Below are 25,711 nucleotides of genomic sequence, written 5' to 3' on the forward strand. Positions count from 1 at the left end.
TAGTATAGAGGCAGGCTGCAAGAACGTTGAGGGTTCAAACAAAATGAACAACACGTGCAAAGTGAAGCAACCCTGCCCCGTGGTGGGAGTTACTCCAGGTGAAAAGGAGAGGTCGTTTGAGCGTGCCCAATAAATTTCCACTCAGGTAAAGGGTGCACAGGTTTCCTGTACACACACAGAGAGAGAGAGAGAGAGCGCGAGGCGGACATGGACGGTCGGTCGGTCTTTCAAAGGCAGTCAGGAAAGCCTTCTGCCCCCTTCTCAGTCTCTCGGATGACCACCCTCCAAATCATAGAACTGCAGAGTTGGAAACGGTCCTAACGGAGGGGCCATCTAGTCTGACCCCTGCTATGCAAGGAAACGGCTTTGACCGGGATGCCCACCACCTAGAGCCCTCCGCAAGAGCAGTAAGGAGCCCTGTTGAATCAAGTCAAAGGCCAGCGGCGAGCTGGATGCCCCCGAGGGTAGTCCACAAGGGTGAAGCGGCGGCGGCGGCGGCGGAGCTCTCTCCCAGCAGCTGGCATCCAGAGGCATATCGCTTCCGACCCTCCATCCTTCTCTCCCCCTCGCTTGCAATAACAAAATTGCCACATGGCTTTCCAGCCTTTAGGTAGCAGAGCGCGCGCGCAGGCACACGCGCGAACATGCAAACTCGGGACCCACTTACCCCCGCCGGAGGGCGCGTACAAAGGCCGAGCCCTCGAAGACAGTGACTCCCTTCCCGGAACCAAAGCGCCAGGGCGGTGGTTTCCGCGGGGGGACGGTTTGAGAACCGGACGCGCTAAAATGGCGGATCCCGCGAAGGAGGGCTGCGAAGGAATGGGGGATTTCAAGAAGCCGACTCTGCCGCCGCCGCCTCCGCCGCCGCCGCCTCCAACTGGGGCAGAAGACCCCAAGAAAGCAGCGGTTGCCAAGCCCCCGCGAGGCCCCGCGCCTCGCCCTTGCCCCCCTCCCGACCTCCCGCAGTACCAGGAGCCTCCGTGGGGAGGATGCCCTGCCAAGGAAGAGGAGGCCTCGTCCGGCTACAGCCTGGAGGTGGTGAAAGGCGGCTCCGTGCTGGAAAGCGTCCGCTTGGCAGGCCGCAGCTGGCTGCTGGTGGGCCGCGCGCCGGGCTGCGACCTCTCCCTGGCTCACCCGTGTGTGTCCCGCCACCACGCCGTGCTCCAGCGCCGCCCGCCGCCCGCCGGGGAGGAGGAGGAGGAGGAGCGAGGCCAGGTCGGGGAGGAAGGGGAAGAGCAGGGCCCCGAGCCCGGGCTCTACGTCTACGACCTAGACAGCGCGCACGGCACCTTCCTCAACAAAGCTCGGATCCCGCCCCGCACCTACTGCCGGGTTCGGGTGGGCCACGTCCTGCGCTTCGGGGGCAGCAGCCGCCTCTTCGTCTTGCAGGTAAGGAGAGGGTAATCCTGATAATTTATAAGAATAATTCATTATTTGTACTCCGCCTGGTTTCCCCAGCCACTCTGGGCGGCTTCCATCAAAATATTAAAAATAACAATAAAACATCAAACATGAAAAACTTCCCTAAACAGGGCTGCCTTCAGATGTCTTTAAAAGTCCGATAAGTATTTCCTTGGCATCTGATGGGAGGGCATTCCACAAAGCGGGGCCACTACCAAGAAGGCTTTCTACGCCCACCTGTACCTTTGGGTGCAGGCTGTGGTGTTAGTTTCTGTACTGGCCAAGGAGGTGTCTGCAGTGCAATCCTACACACTTTTACCCAGAAGTCCTGACTGCATTCAGGAAGAATCGTAGAGCTGGAAGAGCCCACAAGGGTCATCTAGTCCAACCCCATCTTTTGCCCAACATGGGGCACTTACCCACAACCCTGAGATTAAGAGACCCATGCTCTACCAACTGAGTCTGCCACTGCCTGGACAGCCTTTCATAAGGGAAAGTCTGTGAGCACCTTCAAGCAGGGCATCCAACACCTAATTCTTGCCTGTCGTCGTCCTTCTCAAGGGAAAGAATGACTGGTGGAGCACCTTCAGACATGGACAAGTAACACACACACTGCCTCAGCTTGCTATGGCAAGCAGAATTATTGAAGGCTGGATATAACAAGAGAGTTCTCTGATCATCTAACACAGAAAATAGGAGTGTCTCTCTAGATCAAATGTATTTGCTGTTTTGGTTTGTATTTGGAATTTGGAGTTGTTTTTAAGATGTATTTCTTGTTTTATCACTTGATGTTTGCCACCCTGGGCTCATTTTGGACAAAAGGCAGGATATAAATGTAATAATTGAACAAGTGGCTGCATGTTCAAAGAGCAATGCTGTTCACTGTCTGTTATCCTGTAACAGTTAATGATGCTGAACTGTACTTGCAGATGTCCCAATTCAAAGTGATGCTTTTGACCTATAAAACCTTAAATGGCTCAGGACCACAATACCTCAAGGACCACCTCTTCCCATATGACCTGACCCAGACCTGTGATAATTATGGAGGCCCTTCTTTATGTGCCTCCTTCATGAGAGGTCTAGAAGGTGGCAACATGAGAATGGGTCTTTTGTCTGGGGCTCGTCTTATGTGAAATGCTCTCCCCAGAGAGACTCGTATTTTCTAGCTGTTTCACCTTATGGTGTAGAAATATTCTTGGTTTTTCATTTTAGCGAAGGAAGAGGCTCTTTGTTTCACAGCATCCAATTTAAAGATGAATTAAGAATCTACCTAGCAGCTCATTTATACATATCGCCGAAGAACTGATGCTTTTGACAAAACAAAACAAATTCCTTCCAGTAGCACCTTAAAGACCAACTAAGTCAGTTCTTGGTATGAGCTTTCGTGTGCATGCACACTTCTTCAGATACACTGAAACAGAAGTTTCCAGACCCTTCTATATAGTGAGAAGGTGGGGAGGGGTATTACTCAGAAGGGTGGTGGGAATGGGTGATTGGCAGATAGCTGTGATGAGCCTGTTGACGACTCTTAACAACTGCAATAGGTCTTACAGGAAAAAGCAAGGGGTGAAAAGGTGAAAAATGGCTTTGTCATGTATAATGAGATAAGAATCCAAGGTCTTTGTTCAGACCAGGTTTTTCCATGGTTTTGAGTTTGGTGATAAGTTGTAATTCAGCAGCTTCTCTTTCCAGTCTATTTCTGAAATTCCTTTGTAGTAAAACAGCTACTTTGAGATCTTGTATAGAATGTCCTGGGAGATTGAAATGTTCTCCTACTGGTTTCTCTGTCTTGTGATTCCTGATGTCCGATTTATGTCCGTTTATTCTTTGGCGTAAGGTCTGGCCTGTTTGTCCAATATAGAGAGCTGAAGGACACTGTTGGCATTTTATGGCATACACAATGTTAGACGATGAGCAATTAAATAGTCCCGAGATGGTATGTGTGATGTTGTTGGGGCCAGTAATGGTGTTGTCCGGGTGTATGTGGCAGCAAAGTTGGCATCTGGGTTTATTGCAGGCTCTGGTGCCAGTGTCCGTGTTAGGTCTGGTTGTAGTATTATTGTGGGTTAGGAGTTGTTTAAGACTGGGTGGCTGTCTGTAGGCAATGAAAGGTCTTCCTCCCAGAGCTTGAGAAAGAGAACTGTCATTGTCCAGGAGAGGTTGTAGATCTCTGATGATGCGTTGTACTGTTTTAACTTGGGAGCTGTATGTGATGACTAGAGGTGTTCTGTTATTTTCTTTTTTGGGTCTGTCTTGCAGCAAGTTCTCTCTGGGTATCAGTCTGGCTCTGTTGATCTGTTGTCTAACTTCATCTGTTGGGTATTTTAGTTCTAAAAAGGTTTGCTGTAGATCTCTTAGGTGAGAGTCTCTGTCTGTAGAATTGGAACAGATGCGGCTGTAACGTAGTGCCTGGCTATATACAATGGACTGTTTGGTATGTTTGGGATGGTAGCTAGAGGCATGTAGATATGTTTGTCGGTCAGTTGGTTTACGGTATAAGGTGGTGTCTATGTGCCCATCCTGTATTTTTATAGTAGTGTCCAAAAAATGTATTTCTTGCATAGATTGATTCATTGTTAGGTTGATTGTGGGGTGAAAATCATTGAATTTCTGGTGGAAGGTGTCCAGGGTCTGTTGACCATGTGGCCAGATGATAAAAATATCGTCAATGTATCGCAGGTACAAGAGAGGTTTGAGTGGGTAGGAGTTTAGGAAACGTTGTTCTAAATCTGCCATGAAGATGTTGGCATACTGTGGGGCCATGCGGGTGCCCATTGCTGTGCCGCTGATCTGAAGGAACAGGTCATCACCGAATTTGAAGTTGTTGTGGGTAAGGACAAATTGGCAGAGTTTGGTGGCAAAGTCCGCTGTGGTTTTATCTGAAATGGTGTTCCTTATAGCTTGTAAACCATCGTTGTGTGGGATGTTGGTATACAGAGATTCCACATCCATAGTAGCTAGTATAGTATTGTTGGGAAGATTATTTAAAGATTGTATTTTCCTCAGAAAATCTGTGGTGTCACGTACATAGCTGGGAGCACTGATGGCATATGGTTTCAGAACAGAGTCCATATAACCGGAGACACCCACTGTAATAGTGCCAATACCTGAAATGATGGGGCGTCCTGGATTTCCTGGTTTGTGTATTTTAGGTAGAAGATAGAAAGTTCCTGGTCGAGGTTCTGTTGGTGTGTTAGTGAGGATCTGTTCTTGGATGTGTGGGGGTAGCTCCTTAACAATCTTGTTCAGTTCTTTTTTGTATTCTTGTGTGGGGTCTGAGTCCAATTTTATGTAAAAGGCGGTATTGGAAAGTTGTCTGTGAGCCTCCTGAATGTAGTCAGTTTTGTTCATGATGACGACAGCTCCACCTTTGTCCGCTTCTTTAATTATAATGTCTGGGTTGTTTCTGAGATTATCTATGGCTCTCCTTTCAGCATGGTTTAGATTTTGTTGTAAGCGATGGTGTTTTTGAGTTATGCTGATGATGCTTTTGAGTTATGGTGCTGGAGGAGACTCTTGAGAGTCCCATGGACTGCAAGAAGATCAAACCTATCCATTCTTAAGGAAATCAGCCCTGAGTGCTCACTGGAAGGACAGATCGTGAAGCTGAGGCTCCAATACTTTGGCCACCTCATGAGAAGAGAAGACTCCCTGGAAAAGACCCTGTTGGGAAATGTTGGGAAAGATGGAGGGCACAAGGAGAAGGGGATGACGGAAGATGAGATGGTTGGACAGTGTTCTCGAAGCTACCAGCATGAGTTTGACCAAACTGCGGGAGGCAGTGGAAGACAGGAGTGCCTGGCATGCTGTGGTCCATGGGGTCACGAAGAGTCAGACATGACTAAACAACAACACCATTCTATAATAGTTAAGAAACTTGAACTTTAATCCTAACTACATTTGTTAGAGAGTAAATCCCACTGAACTCAATGGGACTTATTTCTGGTAAATAAACTAAGGTTATAGCTATCATAACTTTTTAACTGGCATTCAGTTTTGTATGTTGTAACTTAATCCGCAGGGCCCAGAGGAGGATCAAGAACCAGAATCAGAGCTGACTGTAACCCAGTTGAAAGAACTCCGTAAGCAGCAGCAGGCCAAGTTAGAGAAGACCATGCTGGGCGATGATTCTGATGAAGATCAAAAGGAAAAGGATGAACATAGAAATGAAAATAGCCGGAGTACTGATTTCACTTGTTCCTGGGGACTGGGTAAGTTACAGTATATTACTGGTAGACTCTTAACACTTATCTTCAACCATTGAAACTTGTGTGGTGTTAGTTCATGGAGCTTGTTTCTGTCTTCTGTTTTCATTGCAATAAAATTATATGTGAATTCCATGTTTACTGAGGACTGGGATTATTTCCTACCAAAAAGGCTGTTCAAAGGCTTTGTACATGTGGCTTTCTTCCACCTGTAGGTATCTGGGCAAGGTACTCCACACTCCTAGATCATAAAATGAGGCTGCATTTTATTCTCTTCTATATCTACTCTCATTTATAATTTTATTTGCATTTGTTTTTCAGGGGAAGATGCAGAGGAAGAGGAGGGTGAAGAAAACCCTATCGCCATCGAGTTTCAGGAGGATCAAGAAGCCTTTTATTTGAAAGATCCCAAGAAGGCATTGCAAGGTTTTTTTGACAGAGAAGGTATGTGTGTTACCTGTCATGCTTGTCCACCATGGTAGTGCTGCTTAGCAGAGCCACTCAAGAAGTTAGTGTATATACATATAATGCACTGCTTTTAGCATAAAAGCCTTCAAATCGGCTATCAACAAAACCATTAAAGCCACAGCATATAGAGGAGTGGAAGAGTGGCAAAAATACTGTACTTCAGATAAAGAAATGAGGGAGTAAGTAATTTCTGGGTGATCCGAATGGGCAAGCAGGTGGTCCTTTAAATGCCCTCGCCCCAGACCAGCAGTTTAAATTGGTCCCAGAAACAAACGGGGGAGCCAATGTAGATAGGCCAGCTGTGGTGTAAAATATTTCAAATGAGAGGCCCCAGTCAGCAGCCTGGCTACAACCTTCTGCAGCAGCTGCAGTTTCCAGGCACTCTTCAAAGGCAGGCTACTCTGAACATGTTGCAGTAGTCTGATTAGAATACAACTAAGTCATTTGATGGTGACAATACTTTCAAGTAAAGGTCACAGCTGGTTCACAGGTCAAAAGCTGTGCAAAGATAGCCCTGTCCACCGCTACCACCTGACCAACCAAGAAAAAGACTGGGACCCAGACTGCTAACCTGATTCTTCAGATGGAGAACTACATTCCCCCAAACAGCATTCCTACCGTCTAAAAGTACTTTTGTCTCAGTTTGTTTGCCCAGTCAGTTACATATCCTAGACTCTGGTTCAGGTGTTCCATTTCCTCTCTGGAATCAGATGGAGTTACAAGCCCCATTATATGTTCCTCACCTGAGGGAAAGGTGTGTACAAAGCAGCTGTGGGCCCATCCCTCTGGACCTGCCTTTGCCAACACAAAGTTCCTGCCATCTGCACATTAGCATGGACATTTGAGATAGAGAAGCCTTTTGCCAAATCCCTCTGTGCATCCAAGAACCATGCACAACTCAGGGTTCAGGGTAGGCTATGCATATAGAGGTCTACAACCAAAAGGGTGCCGCTCTCAAATGTCCATGCTTGGATGGCAGGAGTTAGGCCACAGGCAAAGCAGTACAGACCTTTAGGCATTAAATTCAGGAATAGAGGGGGGGAGGGCTGGCACACTCACTCCTGCACCCTCTACACAGTTCATCTGAACATCTGAATAGAGCTTTACTGTGCTTCTTGATCTTTTAACCTCTCCTGTGTTGCTTACAGTCATCCTGCTTTCTGCAGGAGAAATAAGAAAGAAGCAGATTGGACAGATCTGTATAGCTATATCCTGGTTTAACTTGAAAGTATTAGTCCCTCCATGGCAATTCTGCCCTTGGGTTTTTTCCACACACACCTTTGTAACCTAGAGTGGTACAGTACTAGAAACAAATTGAAGTTATCAACCTTTTGTGTTTAAGAACTTCAGAGTGCAGAAGAGGATGGCTGCAGTCCCAAACAAACTTATTAGGAATAAGCCCCATGAAACACAGTGGACCTTATTTCTGAGTAAAAATGCATAGGATTGTGCTGGCTATTTGGTTTTAGACTAAGCATGGGATATTATACTTTAATGAAATTCTACTTATTCTATGAGCTACTGCAGCTCATAAAAAATTGTGTGCCAATTCATCTTCGACATTGGTGGGGAGACCACTAATTTCCAACGTTTAAATTACTTTGTCAGCTTAAGCTCCTTTATGGAAACGAAGCTTAACTGCAGCATTATCTTTGATCTGTACAAAGAAATGTCTGAGAAGTTTGTTAAAGCTTTGATCTAGCAGTGATATATTCACCGGTCTAGATTTCTCTAAATGTGTCTGACTATAGATGTGTCTGAACCACTTACAGATGCAGGAATATCTGTGGAGTTAGAGTGATGGATCATTTTAAGACTTTATTGCTAATTGATAAATGAATCAATATTAAATATAGCATTGCCTTAGGAAGGATTTTTACAGATACTGTGCAGTTAAATTTTAATCCATGTAATTAAACTGCTCCAATTGCTGAAATAACAATGATTCCAAATACTTAACCAGTTAATAGTTTAATACTGTTACCATTCATAAAAAATTAAAATAATTTACAAAGGAGTAAAGAGCAAGAATTTATGTTAAATGTAATGCAGGCTATCTATTTCACTACAAAACAAAGCTGCTGATAATGTATGCAAGTAAATCAGCTCCTCTCCCTCTCTTTTCTTCCTAGGTGAAGAGTTAGAGTATGAATTTGATGCACAAGGAACTGGCACTTGGCTCTGTAGGGTGAAGTATGTATGTATTCTATGTAATAATTTTGTATAGTTATGTCTTTCTGTAAGTCAGAGAGGGAGAGAAAGCTGTTATGTCTTGTACATCTAGAATTGGTTTAGAGCAGTTAAATGGAAATGTAAGAATATTAATTCCAATCTCATTTATTGTCTACACCAGAGCTTTCCAAACTGTGTGCCGCCACATGTTAGTGTGTTGGCTGCAATGTGTAGGTACCGTATTTTTCGCCCTATAGGACGCACCGTCCCATAAGGCGCACCTAGTTTTTTGGGGGGGAAATAAAGGGAAAAAAATTATTTCCCCCCCTAGGCGCGGGGCTGGGGCGGGGGAGGCCCGCCCGAGCTTCCCCCGACCCCAGCCCCCAAACAGGCAGCTCTCTGCAAGCTGTGGGAGCCCACCGCTGGCTCCCGCTGCTTGCGGAGAGGTCCGCGAAGCCTGGACGCGCTGAGCTCAGCGCGCGCAGGCTTCAGCACGCAGGCAACTCTCCGCAAGCAGCGGGAGCGCTCCCGCTGCTTGGGGAGAGGTCCTCGAAGCCTGGAGAGCGAAAGGGGTCGGTGTGCACCGACCCCTCTCACTCTCCAGGCTTCACCGAAAGCCTGCATTCGCCCCGTAGGACGCACACACATTTCCCCTTCATTTTTGGAGGGGAAAAAGTGTGTCCTATAGGGCGAAAAATACGGTATATTGCACAAATGCACCCCAAGCTCCTTTTGGGCCTGGAAAGGGGTTAGTTTAACCTTTGGTTTGCTAGTAAAACTGACTTACTGTGTCACAAAATGATGCATGTCTAAAAAGTGCATCACCAACATGAAAAGTATGGAAAGCTCTGGTCTATACTGTATTCTTGTCAAATGATGAGTGGTGTCCAACATCAGTCATACCTAGAGTAGACCTATTGAAATGAATGGATTTAAGTGACTTAACGCAATGGATCTACTCTATGACTAATGTTGGAGGTTTGCCAAATGCCTGTTGATTGCAATAGCTCTTAGGTTGTCTCTGTACTGAGTGTGCTAGAATGGGGGAAATAACTCTGAAAGAAGTGAGTGCTTTGTCTTTCAAATAAGCATAGAAGGGATTTGTCATACTACAGTGGTGCCCCGCAAGACGAAAAACCCGCTAGACGAAAGGGTTTTCCGTTTTTCGAGGCGCTTCGCAAGACGAATTTCCCTATGGGCTTGCTTCGCAAGAGTTTTCCCCCTTTTTCCCCCCTTTTTCTAAGCCGCTAATAGCCGCTAAGCCGCTAAGCCGGCTATTAGCGCTAAGCCGCTAATAGGGATGCTTCGCAAGACGAAAAAAACGCTTGACGAAGAGACTCGCGGAACGGATTATTTTCGTCTTGCGAGGCACCACTGTATTTTCACTAAAATATTTGATTGTGGTGATAGAGTTCAGGTGTCAACCCCACAAATACTCAAATGCCTTTTTTTCAAATGTTCACTTGGTTGTATTGGGAAACAAGGATGGTAATAGTCACACAAGGGTTGGCTGAAGAGGTCCATGCCCTCAACTGGAGTACCCTTTCCAGTTCTGTGCACCATACTTAGAAAGGATGCAGGCAAATTGCAAAGGGCAGCAAAGGCTGTCAGTGGTGTAGAAAACAGATCCAATAAAAAAGGTGGATGGGGAAACCCAGCTACAACTAACTGTTTTATATATGCTGTAAGCTGCCCAGCATGGCTGGGACAGGGTATAAATAATAAAATTATTATTGTTACTGTTATTAAGGAAAAGAGATGAGGCAATGAGATTTCAGTTGAGATTAATAGAAATTGTTACCTATTTTCCCGCGAGTGCTCAGTTGATTATATATTCTGTAGTGTTTCCAACGGGTTGCTCGAGTGTAAGCAAGCAAATATTTCCCTGCTTGGCTGTGAAGCCTTGCTTTTGCTGCCAAAATAAACCTGATCTGACCAGAGCCCCATTCTCCCATGGCTGGCTCAATCGCTGGCAGAATCCGTCAGTGGGCGGTTCTTAAACTTTCCCCAGCAAAGCAGCTTCTTGACACCCAGTCTGCGCTTCCCCTCTCTGCGCGGATGCTTTCTGCGCAGGGAGGGCGTGGGTGGCGGAGGACCCCTCTCCTCCCCGCTCTTCCCAGGCACGGAGTCCTGGGACCGCCTCGCCACTTCCGACTCCTGCGGCTCCTCTCCACTGGAGGTGTGTTTACTCTCCTCCGTTGAAGAGGAACTGCTCCCCACGATCCCTGGAGGTTCTCTATAATCCATTCAGCTTTTCCTCTCTCCCTCCTGAACCGATGGCAGTTCCCTGACATAGTCTATATCCTATTTTACTATGGGAAAGTCTCCACCGGAACCTGCGTGCTTGGCCTTCTCAAGCTGAAAGTTTAAGGCCTAAAGCACTGAAACAGAATGCGTCCAACTTTTGAAAATTCTCCATCCAGGCCGAGACAAAATAAGTGGTCGTGGGTGGAAGTCCACCTCCAACTCTGATTCTAAACCTTGTATAATTAATGTTGAGATGCTTTATAACCAAAGAGGCCAAGGTTATTTGAAAGAACAGTTTTGAGCAGTACACAAGCTGACACTGAGCAGACATGTCAGGCCATTTGTTGATCTTTCCTTGAACTGTAACCTTCTGAATTCAATAGGCTGCCTATAGATGATGCTTCGGGGAAGCAACTTGTGGCAGAGGCGATTCATACAGGGAAGAAAAAGGAAGCAATGATCCAGTGTTCATTGGAAGCCTGCAGGATACTGGATGCGAGGGGTGTGCTGCGGCAAGAGGCAGGTAGGTGGACTAGCCAGAGGCTCTGGCCACGCAGAATTCTTTTTGGAAATAGTCTTATTGACAAGAGCTTTGAAAGAATTTAAATCTGTAAAATGTGGTGTAACCCTAAGCATTTTTATCTTATTAACTTATTATACCTCTTACTATTGTGCTTGTATCTTGCTCACCTACAAGGATTGCTGGCATGAGCTGTTTGCATTTTATTTTCACAACTATCGGATGTGGTGACTTCACATCTTTGTGTCCATTTGCATACTTGCTTGTTTTTTGAAATGTGCATTAGATCACCTGTCACTAAATCAGAAGTACAGGTGTGTAACTGGCTTCAAGCTTTTCCAGTTTTCTTCATGTATTTTTGTCTTCATTCTTTCTTAGTATCCCGAAAAAGAAAAGCAAAGAATTGGGAAGAGGAAGACTTTTATGATAGTGATGATGACACATTCCTTGATCGGACAGGAGTTATTGAACAGAAACGTCTGAGCAGAATGAAGAAAGCAGGAAAGATCGATGAGAAGCCAGAAACCTTTGATTCATTGGTAGGAACAACTTCAGCCAGGGATTCGTGGTAGTTAGTCAAAATTTGTGCCTGCTGCTGACCCTGTCCCTCTAGGCCAAGATACAGGGTATTGATTGATGTTACTGTTGAGTTTTGGAGGTTCACTGAGCATCTTCAGGGTTCAGAACAACTGCAGGGACAAGCTTCCCCCCTCCACCTCAATTCTGAGCTGGTGGCAGGGAAGGTGGAGCTGAGAAATCAGAGGGCCATCTTGCTGTTTCTCTAATATCTCTTAAATCCCAGTGGAAGGCCACCTAGAGTCCCTACCTGACTCTGGAGTAGAGAAGACCTCATGCAGATACTTGGAAGACAGCTTTTTGCTTTCTGGTTCTTTCCAAAGTCGGTGCAAAGTCTAATAGATTCCTCAGCATTTTCCCAGGCTCAGGAGAAGGGATGGTAGCCAACTTGACCACTGTTCACGCAGAATGACTTCCATGAGCACAATGGCATTTGACCTCTCCCCTGCACTTACCTAAGATCTGCTCCAAAGGATATGGGGAATCCCCAGTGCAGATTTGGAGGAGTGCAAGGGTAAGTCCCATTGCACTTTCAGAAATCGTCTGGTGTGTACAGTGATTTAGTTGGATAGAACCCAAAGTATCTTGCCAGAATTTTAAAAATGCTGTCACCTGAATTATGCTCTCATAAATAATCATTGCTAAGAGTGCTGCTGCAGAGGAATATAAACCTCTTTCCACTATCACGTTACTTGTCTGGTATCAAATTTCAGAGGGGTAGCCATGTTGGCATGTTCATTTGTCCAGAAAGAATCATTTTTTGGTCTTCTAAACTGAAATAACACAGAAGGAAAACACTTGATTCAGTGTGGCAAAAAAACTTAATAACGAGCCAGTGGCGATTATTTAAAATGCTTTCATACCACTGTATAGCCAAAGATTTTTAGGCATTTTACGTAAGTTCTCTCTCTCTCTCTCTCTCTCTCTCTCTCTCACACACACACACACACACCCACCCACACACACACACACACACACACACACACACAATTGCAGGTGGAAAAGTGACAGATAAAAAGCGAAGTTAAAAGACTGAGTTAAAATTTTCAAGATATTTTGAATGTCTGGTTAAATTTCTTTTAAAGGTTTTGCCTGACTTCCATAAGACAAGAAAGTTGCAGCCGGGTCAACCTCCCTTGGGAGAGCATTCCACAATTGGGTTGTTGCTACACTTCCTTGTATTTCTAGGCTTTTCACTTTGCCAGCATTTGGGAACCCAAAAGGTTGCTACATTTTTATTTTAAAGTTTTGTAAAGCTATTACAGATGCTCATCACTTTTCAATTGTCTCTCTCTGTAGAGTGCAAAATTAGCCGCAACTGAAAGGGAGCTCTCTGAGATAGCAGAGAAGCTGAAATCTTCAAAGACAAGTAAGGCCACATACTTTATTCAAATGTTGGGGTTGTCTGCGTGAGAATAAGGCATAATTAATTTGTAATATTAAGGGTATTTTGTTTCTGTCTTCCACAAATGAAAGACTAAGCCAAGTGTAACATCATGATTAAAATTATTTAAAATGCCTAATACTTGCCTTTCTAAAGAAGCTGATCAAGTTAAAACTCTCAAATTCAGTTCTGTGGAAAGCATGTTACATTTAGTGGAAGGAAAACAAATTTCATTCTGGGATAAGGAGTTTCAATATGGGCAAGTGATAACACACTTTTGGCATAACCTTCAACTTCCTTCTTGCAAGTCCTTTTCCGATCAGCAGCCCTCGAGATGTCCTTGAAAGTTAGTTATACATGCCCAGCAGAATGCCAAAGGAACCAACTTTATCAGGCCCTTCATTTCTTTGTTTAATACTAAGTCAATTTTTGCACAGATAAACCCTGCATTTTCCCAAATACAGTTACTAGATTAAAGAATTCAAGCACATCTGTAGTCTTAATTGTATTCATCTCAGAAAGTTGTATTGGGCATCTGTTCTGTGTCAGCTACTAAAATTTGGACCACTACTACCCATAACTAAATTGGGATGGCATGATTTTTTCTGTATTTGTATTTCCTTTAGCACAATCTCATTCAGCAGCGCAAGATTCTTTGGATGAATTCATGACAGAAATAAAATCAGGATGTGCTTTAGACAGTGTGACACGTAGAAAGCTTCATTTGCGGACTTTTGAGCTGAGGAAAGAGCAGCAGCGATTGAAAGGATTGATTAAGATTGTTACACCGGCTTCATTGCCGGAGCTGAAATCCGAGTGAGTCTTCATTTTATGGAGTGGTAATCATTTTATACTTTCCTTGTTGAGCTATAGTTCTCTTGATGACTACCCAAATGTACATGCAGAGGAGTATGGGGATGGTGGGAGGCAGGTTTTGGCACTGGAACTTCCCAAAGAACTGGTTTCCAAGTCTATTTTGACTTGACATGAGCCAACAGTGTGACGCGGCAGCTAAAAAAGCCAATGCAATTCTGGGCTGCATCAATAGGAGTATAGCATCTAGATCAAGGGAAGTAATAGTGCCACTGTATTCTGCTCTGATCGGACCTCACCTGGAGTACTGTGTCCAGTTCTGGGCACCACAGTTCAAGAAGGACACTGACAAACTGGAACGTATCCAGAGGAGGGCAACCAAAATGGTCAAAGGCCTGGAAATGATGCCTTATGAGGAACGGCTAAGGGAGCTGGGCATGTTTAGCCTGGAGAAGAGGAGGTTAAGGGGTGATATGATAGCCATGTTCAAATATATAAAAGGATGTCACATAGAGGAGGGAGAAAGGTTGTTTTCTGCTGCTCCAGAGAAGCGGACACGGAGCAATGGTTCCAAACTACAAGAAAGAAGATTCCACCTAAACATTAGGAAGAACTTCCTGACAGTAAGAGCTGTTCAACAGTGGAATTTGCTGCCAAGGAGTGTGGTGGAGTCTCTTTCTTTGGAGGTCTTTAAGCAGAGGCTTGACAACCATATGTCAGGAGTGCTCTGATGGTGTTTCCTGCTTGGCAGGGGGTTGGACTCGATGGCCCTTGTGGTCTCTCTTCCAACTCTATGATTCTATGTACAACCCTGGTGAGCATTAATTGTGATTAATGGCAGTGCCAACACATAACCCTCAGTCCCCATGGATAACGGCAGGGGAGAAAGGAATTCTTGTTTGAGAAGGGAGCCTGCAATTCTGTTATCTGTCCCTGATGGGCTTCATTGTCTCTGCACGAGCCCAAGGCCACACCTTGAGGTTTGCAATGAGAAAGAACTTTTTAATATGAAATCTCCACATGAGAGAGAGAAAGTGCACACAGCAATAGTTCTAGTGCTGGTCCTTCAGAATTTGATACTAAAGCTGTGTGTGTTTTACTTATGCTCTTCCCCTCCCTCCCCAAATGTTCTGTAGGCTTGGGAGTCAAGATTCGGAAACTCAGAACAAACCCAAAAAGCTGACTTTACCCATGTTTGGTGCCATGAAAGGAGGAAGCAAATTCAGACTGAAAACTGGTACTGTGGGGGTAAGTAAAGAAAGCAAAAGCTATGGGTTGTATCAAAACGTGTCATTCAGCTGACAGTAAGGCTTCTTAGCAGAACGGGAAGGGAAGCCATTTTGACCATGTCCCATCTCCCCTGCTGCCCCCCAACATTTTGGAGTGTTGAGAGCAGGGGAGGGGGTCAGGGGAAATGGGAAATAGCTGGATATTGCTTCCCTCCCCATTTTGCTGATTTAATTTATTTTGTCTAGTCAAAGCCATTGCAAAAGATAGGCTCTATTTAGAAGTTGGATCCATTAGGATGGGCATTCAAAGATAGTTGGATCACATCACTTCTGTGGGCACTAGGAGGAACTATTGTAGAAACAGTTCAGCTTTGGGCTTACTTAGTGAGCCTGTTTATGTTTCTACAAATCTCAGTAAGTACTTAATAACTGCTGTTCAAAGGCACATTGCCTCAAAGCATGGCATATTCTGTTCCATATATCAGTGGCAGATGATATAACAACTACATTCATAGCAATTTTTGTTTGCCCCACAGAAGTTGCCTGTCAAGCGTCCAGATATACCTGTAAACCTATTAAAGATGAAGGATGAGGGGCCAGAGGAGGAGGAGGAGGAGGAGGAGGAGGAAGAAGAAGAAATGAAAGCTGTAAATCAAGGAACACAAAACCCAATGACGCAGATGCCAGCACAAGAAACAGTTAGACAGCATAAACGGCCTACCAGTTCTTATGATTGCAGCAACAAGGAAATGGAATTTGTTCATAGAGGTTAGTCTAGTTCTGTTCCCCTTCATTATGAGGCTCTTAAAAGCAGTAGCGGGGACTGTTGGAATGCTTGATATGTACCATATTTTTCACTCTATAACATGCACCAGACCATAAGACACACCTAGTTTTTGGAGGAGGAAAACAAGAAAAAAAATATTCTGAATCTCAGAAGCCAGAACAACAAGAGGGATCGCTGCACAGCGAAAGCAGTGATCCCTCTTGCTGTTCTGGCTTCTGGGATAGCTGCGCCGCTTGCATTCGCTCCATAAGACGCACACACATTTCCCCTTACTTTTTAGGAGGGAAAAAGTGAGTCTTATAGAGCAAAAAATATGGTACTCCTGCCAACAACAGTTAGGTTCAGCTATGTTCATTTCCTTAAGTGCCTCTGAAAACCCTGCCCTGAATTCTTTTGGAGAAGTATGGACGTCAAGAGCTTAGTACAGAAGTGCACATTGATGGGGTAAATTTCTTCCTTTGGGCTAAATGGTCTTAAGGCCTTGGGATAAATTGTTCTAGAGAACCTGTGGGACACTCCTGTGGAGAGAGGAGTGTTGGGTGCAAGTCTTTCAGACCAGCTCCCTTCCTCCTCAGCTGGCCAGGAGCTAGCTTTTGTATGCTAACCACTGCTGTTGGGACTGTCCCCTGTGACTTGCATCTAGTGCACATATCTGTGCGGCTGGTTGCAAAAATGGTTGCTCCCATCGCAACATTTCAGACCATTTCAAAGGTCTCTAGTGATGATAGAAACCATAGGCTGCTCTAATCAATCTCTCAAACAGTTCAAGTTGCTAATGGTAAGTGTAGGCCAGGCTTCCTCAACCTCGGCCCTCCAGATGTTTTGAGACTACAATTCCCATCGTCCCTGACCACTGCTCCTGCTAGCAAGGGATCATGGGAGTTGTAGGCCAAAAACATCTGGAGGGCCGAGTTTGATGAAGCCTGGTGTAGGCTATGAAGAACTCAGATTAGCATATTAGCAGCATTACTATTTTATAAGTGTTAGGTTCATTTTTAATAGGGATATTTTCCTTGCAAGGGTCTCTTTTTAAATTCAAAGTACCAAATTTCACAGGCATCTCCAAAGACCAGTGAAGCAACAGGAATAATTATTGCATAAATTTCAAGGTAAATTTTCTTAGGTAATGGGGATTTTAGGTTCAGTCTAGTGGGCACAGCACCATCACACACCAAAATATAGTTATGAGGCTTTACAGAGCCCTTACGTTCCCGCCTTAATCCCTCACCCTTTGGGGAATGCACAGATCCTGCATTAGTTGATTTTGGGAGAAAGGATGAGAAACATGGACAGATCTTCCATTTTGCTTAATGGCCTGATACAGTGCCTGTGCTCAGAAGGTAGCAGGGTTGCTGTGGGTACTGTGTTTTTACTTGACTGGCTCAGACCTTCTGTGTTTGTGTGTAGCACAGTGTACCTGCTTTGATAGCTCAAAGCAAGTGAAGTAGCAGGACTCTGAACATTTCTGATCCTCTGGCATTTTGCAGCCTCGTTGCTGTGTAAGCCTGTTTTTAGATAGATAGATAGATAGATAGATAGATAGATAGATAGATAGATAGACAGATAGATATGAAAACTAATTTCATTGGATAAAAGCTATTATAGTATAGGATTGGTCAGCTTTTTAAAAGAAATAAAGGCAGTTTAATTGTAAGCTGTCAGAATTTGTTAAGATTTAATCTGTGTTCATTAAAGAATCTGGTTGGCTAAGTCTGTGGGGTTCCATTTTTCTTTTACAGGAGCTCAGCCACAATCAGAGCCTTTGAGCAAAGATACAGTGGTGCCAGAGTGCAGCTCCCCACTGAATAAATCACAGAAGAAGCCACAAGGTGAGCCAGGTGAGTACGAGAGAAAAATGGATGACAGCACTGGTAGATACAATCATATTCTGTTGGTTTGTACAGTTGGAGTGGGAAAATATATTTTAATACTTGGAACATCTTGCAATATAAGATAGCAGTTCCTTCAGCTTGTTTTCTGAACATCTAATCTGTTGTAACAAATAAAACCACAATGCTTAAATAAAATAATAATCCTGATGAGATACTTTCTTTTTGGCAAAATGCATAAAGAAATTATTTAAATGATCACTGTGTGAAGTTTCCTAGTGTGTTAAAAAAAGTTGAGAAAAAGGTTTTTTTTAATAGTAATCATATTTTTAAAGGATGAATACTTTTCATTCAAAAACAAGTAACAACAAAATTTAGAAGGATTAAAATGTATTAAATTTAAATAAGTAGGATGGATTTGTTAAAATTTGGAAAACTAATAAAAATTAATATATTTTAAAAGAGTAGAAGGAGAATGGAGGAACAGCGCATTTGGAATGTCTCCTTTGTAGTGCTAGGCACATAACTAAAATATTCAAGATTTTCTGGAGAAAGGTGGGAAATAGCAAGCAATACTTGGTTTAATATAGCACTGCTACAGGTATCAAAATTGCTAACCTTTACTTTGTGAGATACACCCCAAAGGCAGTTTTGCTGTCCTGGCTCTGGCTTGTGTGCATTTTGTTGGTGGGGCCTAAGGAGCTGCAGTGCTTAATTTTAACAGCTCCCTGGCCATTTTTATTTTTATTTTTATTTTTACATAGGGGATTTATTTGTCTGAAATTTGTTTTGAATAATTTCTCTAAATAGAGTTGGCAGCATTAATATAGTTTTTCTTATTTTTTTCCTAGCACCTGAGACATCTGCAGGAGAGTCCAAGAATAAGAAAACGAACATTGCAAATATGGTGAGTTGGAGGAACTAAAGCATATAAATATGATGAAGTGCACTGTAACATACTGCATTCCCTACCTGGTGCATTCACAGAATTGCTTGATGCCGGCATTTATGGGAGATGGTGTCCATAAGAGGATAAGGAAAAGATAAGACAGTGCTAGAGTGCTGTGTTCTCTGGCACCCGTGCAGTCCTCCTGACTTGGCAGAAGGAATTGCTGTCTTCTTGTGCACGGTGCCTGGTCCTTGTGTGGCATAAGTATTCAGGCTGCTAGTAGTGGGGTGGGACACTGTTGCCTTCTTGTGCTATTGCTGGACGGGGGGGGGGGGTCAACCGCCAAGTCAAATGCAGCTTGGAGGACCGTTCTCTATTCTCACTGGCCATGTGCAGCAGCGGTTCAGTTCGCTGGTGAGGCCGTGATCGTATAGTGGTTAGTACTCTGCGTTGTGTCTCATGTCAGGCTGATAGATACTGTTCTAGTACAGGGACATCCAGCTCCCAAGAGACTGCAATCTCCCAGAATAAAAAGCTGACAGTGATCTACCCTTTTTGGGGAGGGGGAATAAATTTGTTGACCTTTTTTTTTTTTTTAGGGGGGCAAGTCAGAGTTGTTGAGCTTTTTTGGGGGGGGCAGTTCGAAATTGTTTAGCTTTTTGGGGGGAGGCACGTCAAAAAGTCTCTCACCAGAAGCTTTTGCGATCGTGTGAGAATGAAGGGGGAGGCGGGGCCAGATGTTCTCTTCCCCCCACGCGAAGGAAATAGAGCCCACATTCAACCGCTAGCTGCTGGAGATCAACCAGTCAATCGCAGTCAACCGGTTGGACATCCTGTGCTAGTATTACTGCTAGATAAGACACAGTTGTGAAAAGATATAGCTGCTGATTATTTTGGAATGGTAGCAGAACTCAAGTTGCAGGAAGCTACGCCACTTAATTATAATGCAAATAATTTTGAGTTTTCTTAATGCTAACCTGGCAGTGCTTTAACTTTCTCATCTAATAGAAATCATTGGCAGGGCATTGCCGCCAACAAAACTATATGCAGCCGGGCAACAACTGTTGTAGGGGAAGCAGGCTTGTCAATCCCAATTTGCAAGGCTGCAATAATGCTTTTTTTCCAGCAGCTTATACCTTCCATTACTTTGTGCCAACAGTATTGTTCTGTTTTATTGTAAGTAACATTAGATTCTCCACTATAGCATCAAGTATAACCATATAATGTTTGTGTTTGTTAAACTCTTGTTTGTCTTTTGTCACAAACTATCCTCTTTAGAAAGTCTAAGAAAACCCTGTTTGCATAAAGAAAGTGGGGGAAATGGTTTCAAACTTAACACGTCATTCTTTGGCCCAAGTAGCCCTTCAAAGCAGTTTACAATCCGATCATAAAATAGAATCTGTCTAAAGCAATTTGAAATCATGTTCTCAAGATATTCACACTAAGATATTTCCCCAAGTTTAATAATAATAATTAATTAATAATTTATTATTTTTACCCTACCCATCTGGCTGGGTTTCCCTAGCCACTCTGGGCAAAATATTAAAATACATTAATTCATCAAATATTAAAAGCTAGTAGTAATAATAATTTATTATTCAAACAAGTGCTAGTAGAACCTTTTTAAAGGGGTGCATGAAGTTGCGCAGCCGAAAGAGGGAGGGGAAATGTTAGAATTACAAAGCATCTTTTTTTTATCTATTCTGCAGTCTCAACGCACTCTGTCCTCAGAATATCCAGAAGATGACCCAGACTACTGTGTGTGGATGCCACCTGAAGGTAATTTATAATTTTCCAAAATCATATTTGACCTGATCTATTTGAAGACAATGCAAAATAGGGGACTTGGGTTGCTGAGAAACGGAAGAGGGTGCATGAAGCTGTGCAGCTGAGCAGAAGGCAGCATAGAGACAGCCACTTGAAATGTCTTGTGTATGGAGTAGTCTAAATAATTTTGCACCACAGAGTCTCTAAATCTGCTCACCTTTGTCTTGCTGAAGTGTGGGGCAAGCAGGACAACATCAGTACTAGTCCTGTACACTGATACTACAGTTTCTTTGCTATCCTATGTAATGAGGGTGTGGAAGAGCAAGCACAAGCAAATAGAGGATCTAAGCTTGCTCTGTCTGAAGGAAGACTGACACTGGACCTCAGTCCTCCAGATCCCAGAACATTTCTGACTACAGATAGGTAGCCGTGTTGGTCTGCCATAGTCAAAACAAAACAAATTCCTTCCAGTAGCACCTTAAAGACCAAGTAAGTCAGTTCTTGGTATGAGCTTTCGTGTGCATGCACACTTCTTCAGATACACTGAAACAGAAGTTTCCAGACCCTTCTATATAGTGAGAAGGTGGGGAGGGGTATTACTCAGAAGGGTGGTGGGAATGAGATAAGAATCCAAGGTCTTTGTTCAGACCAGGTTTCTCCATGGTTTTAAGTTTGGTGATAAGTTGTAATTCAGTTTGGTGATAAGTTGTAATTCAGCAGCTTCTCTTTCCAGTCTATTTCTGAAATTCCTTTGTAGTAAAACAGCTACTTTGAGATCTTGTATAGAATGTCCTGGGAGATCTGAACAAAGACCTTGGATTCTTATCTCATTATACATGACAAAGCCATTTTTCACCTTTTCACCCCTTGCTTTTTCCTGTAAGACCTATTGCAGTCGTTAAGAGTCGTCAACAGGCTCATCACAGCTATCTGCCAATCACCCATTCCCACCACCCTTCTGAGTAATACCCCTCCCCACCTTCTCACTATATAGAAGGGTCTGGAAACTTCTGTTTCAGTGTATCTGAAGAGGTGTGCATGCACACGAAAGCTCATACCAAGAACTGACTTAGTTGGTCTTTAAGGTGCTACTGGAAGGAATTTGTTTTATTTCTGACTACGTTATTGCTGTTTCTCCCTGCCTGCCTTCCTACCATCCTACTCAGGTCATGCGTTTGCCCTTGGCCCAGCTTAGCCAGAGATAAAGGCAGCAGCGGTGGCACCTGAGGTTTAGGGTGGACACAAGCATACAAAGGTATCCAGTGTGCAGACAGAGTACCCTGTGCAAATAGGTGCTGCAAAGTTCTATCCCTAAGTCATGCTGATGTACCTGCTGGTGGTAGATGTTCCTCAGGCATAGAACGTCCTCCATCACAGCTTGAAGTACTGCTTTGGGGGGAACAGGGGGCGGGCGGGTGTGGAGGACCGCATGGTCCTGAATGTGGTAACTGTGCCCCTGGGAGTCATTTTGGACTCACAGCTGTCCATAGAGTCAGGTTAATTCTGTGTCCAGGGCGGCTGTCTACCAGCTCCATCTGTTATGCAGGCTGGGACCCTACCTGCCTGCAGACTGTCTCGCCAGAGTGGTGCATGCTCTAGTTATCTCCTGCTCTACGTGGGGCTACCTTTGAAGGTGACCCAGAAACTACAATTAATCCAGAATGCAGCAGCTAGACTAGTGACTGGGAGTGGCCACCGAGACCACATAACACCAGTCCTGAAAGACCTACATTCGCTCCCAGTACGTTTCCGAGCACAATTCAAAGTGTTGGTGCTGACCTTTAAAGCCCTAAATGGCCTCGGGCCAGTATACCTGAAGGAGTGTCTCCACCTCCATCATTCAGCCCGGACGCTGAGGTCCAGCGCCAAGGGCCTTCTGACAGTTCCCTCACTGCAAGAAGTGAGGTTACAGGGAACCAGGCAGAGGGCCTTCTCGGTTGTGGCGCCCACCCTGTGGAACGCCCGCCCATCAGATGTCAAGGAAATAAACAACTATCTGACTTTTAGAAGACACCTGAAGGCAGCTTTGTTTAGGGAAGTTTTTAATGTTGATGTTTTGTTGCTTTTTTATTCTGTTGGAAGCTGCCTAGAGTGGCTGGGGAAACCCAGCCAAATGGGCAGGGTAATAATAATAATAATAATAATAATAATAATAATAATAATAAGTGCTTAGAATGACTTAAGCGTTCAGGTAGAAAGGTAGGGGAGTTTGTATGTTCCAAGGTCTCCAACTGGAATGCATAGTTATCAAGAATGCTCATCCATCAATTGAAGTAAACAAATGCAACTTAGAATTTTCTTGCCCCAGATACCCTTGTTTGATGCACTGCCTACTTAAGATTACTTAAGTGTACTTAAAAGTAGCAGTGCTGCTGAATTCCTCTGATTAGTCTTTTATTGTGAGCAGCCTCCATTCTAAGAGTTATTTTTTGAAATTTCTGCCTTTTGTAGAACAAGATTAAAAGCCAGCTTTATGAACATTGTATAAGCCCAAATATTTTTGCATCCCTTGCAGTTCCTTACCTGCTTCCCACAGGTCCAGCCAACCATTTCACTCCCTTTTTTGGCTTTGGAAATGTCCTTTTGCTTCTCACATACTTGTTCCGTGTCCCCATGAATATTCCTACACCTTTAGTTACTTCCAACCTCTGCAGAATATTGTAAATAAAAAAAATTAAAGAAAAACAAAATAAAAAACAGAATAAAAAAACAAAAACAAATCATCTACCATTAGTGGAGGTCACACCTGAATGATGTCTAATTTAATTCCCCATCTCCCTCTCCTGGAAATGGACATTGACCTGTTGCATAGCCAAAATATTGCACCTCTACTGAACCCCATGTCAGGAAAGTTTTACACTGCTTGTGATTAACTTAACATGCTGCCAAGTATGTAGGGTCTAGGTGACTGTGACTTGTCAACTATTTCTGTTTCTCTGTATATTGTTTTCACTCCTGGGCACAAGAGAGTTTTTTGAAAAGGGAAAAAGAAACACTCTAATCTTCCTCTTTTGATGCAGGTCAAAGTGGTGATGGTAGAACTCATCTGAATGCAAAATACGGCTATTAAACTTCAGGTGTTGGCTTTGAGAAGTGAAGGACTATAGTACCGCAATCACTACAGAGTAGAAGACTTCATTTACATGGCAAGCAACAAACTTTTTCTCATTGTGTTTAAATTCCTTTTAACAGTTCCTGAGCCTCGCCACACATGTGTCTTCCCCCACCAAACGTGAATTTGTGTATATTGTGCATCAAACTGTGTATATAGTAGTGAAAGCTATGTATTTACAAAGCAAACTTATCTATAACAAGGCTGGCTTTTTACAATAAAAACTAAGACTCCAAGTGCTTTTCTTTCCATTGCAAGTATTGGGGTGGGAAGAAGGAAATCATACACTGGAGAGATCCAGGCTCAAACTTCTGTTTAGCCAAGAAACTCACTATAGGATTGCTTTATTTATTATGGGTTTCCTATGCAGAAGGCAGTCAAGTGACACTCATTTTGTTGTGTATGGCAATCCTGCATATGTGTATTTTGTTACATGTACATAGCTGATTTTAGGAGGGTTTCTCCCTATTTATTCCAACATAGACCTCTGCTCCGCTTCCAGATTCCCTCAAAAATACAATTGCGAACAGTAGCCTCCAGATGGAGCTGCTCAAAGCCAAGCTATGTTTAGTTTTATTCTCCCTTTTATAACTTTGGTGTTGGGTTTCTGTGAAGGTTTCTCCCTTTCACATCTCATCACCAAGTGAAATGCGAACACATTCATATACTGTAACTTTATTATATTCACAACCTGCAAGGAAGAAATGCCTTCATCATTACAAGTTTAGACAATTTCAATCCCATCGTTTACCATTTATAAAATGCTCTTTCTTGTTCAGAAGTATATAATTTTTGTATAGTCCACTTTATACACGCATGCATCTATGGTCTTTTTAACTTCTAGTTGCCTAGGAAATGCACACTCTTTTTTGTAGAGCTCTTGCGTTTCCCCTAGGGAAAGACTGTAAGTTGAGAGTGTGTTGCTCAGAAAGAGTATATGCCTTTCTGTATAATGTTTAATGGCACAGCTTCAATCTTCAGCACATCTAGTAAAATAATATTGATAACCTGGGTGTAGGAGGGATGAGGAAGATATCTGTATGTTTAGGGGTACTCTCATTTTCCTACTCATATTGAAATACTGCCCCTCAATGAGGCCAAACTTAGATTCACAAAATGTTTAGGGGTATGCGTACCCCCAGAAAAAAAGCACTGTGTGACATATGAGTGACTGTGAAAGTTGCCTTATCAGTTCTTAAAGGTATAATCTTGGTACTGTTAGCATTTGGAACTGAGCTGAAGGGAGCTTTCACAAATACATATTTGTCCATCCCCAACTAACCAGTCCAAAGCAGTTAAGATTTACAAGATCACTTGCATAGTTTATAGTAACATGCTTCAACCACCATAAATGGTAAATACATATCACATGACCCTGACCAACCCATATATTGGCAGCAGTGCATCTGAATTTTGCACAATATTGGGAATTCCATGTGGTCAGAAATCTTAAGTTAAAATAACATTCAAAATACGTTGCTTTAGCTTTCCCTCCCCAGTTCCAGTCAAAGCACGGTACGAACATGGCTCACAGAAGATACTCTAGCACTGGTTTAGCGGATTAGACACCCATAGTATTGAAGCAGTTACAATGTGCAGGTGTGATTTGGTGAGGCGAAACTGGCTTCAGGTGAAGCATGTCCTCTCGGCCCAATTCTTTAAGTTAGAAGTGAGACAATTGCAGCAATCCAGACATTGGGATCCAACTCCCATCTGACCCAGCCAGCATGACCAGTTGCCAGTCTGGACAGGAGTTGTAGTTCATCATTTGGAAGGCCAAAGATTCCCCACTTCTGCACTAAGTGAATATCAGACACTGTCTTTTCAGTGCCTCCTGAAGACCCTGTTCTTTCAATCAACCTTGTAAGTTGAGATCTTTGCCTGCCTTTGTCTGTATTGGAATTGTTCTTGAGAAGTTTGATTGCTTCTTGTGTGCTGCCTTGGGCTCATTTGGAAGGAAGGGTAGGATGCAAATGTAATGACTAAATAACACATCCCATTCCTGGATGGCTTAGCATTCTGTTATACTCCTGCCTCTCTTACACAACAGGGGCTGCCAGCTTTGTCTTTCTGCCATCTGTGAGCTCTGCTTCAGCTAACTCGCCCACTTCCAGGCCACAATTGTAGCCGGAAGCTGTGTAACGAGAGCACAGAGTTAAATGAAAAGGAGACGAAGCTCCTGGTCACCTATAGCTCAACTCTGCACAATATTACTCAGCAACCTCATCCATCAGGAAGGAAATGGAAGCCACCTGGAGCCCCACAGTAAATGAGGAAAAGGAGGAGGAGGAGAAAAAGTTAGTGGCTGAACA

At 43.7% G+C, this 25,711-nt stretch overlaps 2 protein-coding genes and 2 long non-coding RNA genes across 10 annotated transcripts in view; 2 read left to right on the forward strand and 2 right to left on the reverse strand.

Annotated features, from left to right (window-relative positions):
* Positions 1-1,347, reverse strand: part of SUPT7L (SPT7 like, STAGA complex subunit gamma) — a 13,574-nt gene extending 12,227 nt beyond the window's left edge. The window contains exon 1 of one of the 4 annotated variants that reach the window (XM_081854199.1): positions 1,323-1,347. The gene's annotated coding sequence lies outside the window, so the exon portion shown is untranslated. Of the gene's footprint in view, positions 1-667; positions 803-969; positions 1,099-1,134; positions 1,260-1,322 lie in introns of those variants that run through there. The other 3 variants (XM_081854194.1, XM_081854196.1, XM_081854195.1) reach the window with 3 other exon arrangements.
* The window catches only part of LOC309337628, a 262,717-nt gene extending 237,446 nt beyond the window's left edge, over positions 1-25,271 (forward strand). Inside the window, exon 2 of the long non-coding RNA XR_014154456.1 lies at positions 25,182-25,271. This is a non-coding gene — a long non-coding RNA (uncharacterized lncRNA). The remainder of the gene's footprint in view (positions 1-25,181) is intronic.
* Positions 787-23,635, forward strand: SLC4A1AP (solute carrier family 4 member 1 adaptor protein; the record flags this gene model as incomplete). Of its 3 annotated transcripts, none has more annotated exons than XM_081854166.1 (14): positions 787-1,389; positions 5,423-5,612; positions 5,928-6,050; positions 8,207-8,267; positions 10,877-11,016; positions 11,392-11,552; positions 12,889-12,958; positions 13,600-13,789; positions 14,923-15,034; positions 15,552-15,783; positions 17,542-17,640; positions 18,483-18,538; positions 20,230-20,299; positions 23,308-23,635. In XM_081854166.1, the coding sequence occupies 14 exons, from the start codon at positions 787-789 to the stop codon at positions 23,355-23,357; spliced, it is 2,157 nt and encodes a 718-aa protein (XP_081710292.1). In that variant the 3' UTR covers positions 23,358-23,635. The 3 variants fall into 3 exon arrangements, with proteins under 3 accessions (XP_081710292.1, XP_081710294.1, XP_081710293.1); XM_081854168.1 differs by having other exon boundaries at positions 17,542-17,631; XM_081854167.1 differs by having other exon boundaries at positions 15,555-15,783.
* The window catches only part of LOC309337608, a 17,406-nt gene continuing 10,239 nt past the window's right edge, over positions 18,545-25,711 (reverse strand). For both annotated transcript variants that reach the window (XR_014154428.1, XR_014154429.1), the window contains exons 2-3: positions 22,811-22,935; positions 18,545-19,370 (exon numbers count right to left, since the gene is read on the reverse strand). This is a non-coding gene — a long non-coding RNA (uncharacterized lncRNA). The remainder of the gene's footprint in view (positions 19,371-22,810; positions 22,936-25,711) is intronic.

Source organism: Podarcis erhardii (genome assembly GCF_964252035.2).
Source record: "Podarcis erhardii genome assembly, chromosome: 3".
Taxonomy (NCBI): Eukaryota; Metazoa; Chordata; class Lepidosauria; order Squamata; family Lacertidae; genus Podarcis; species Podarcis erhardii.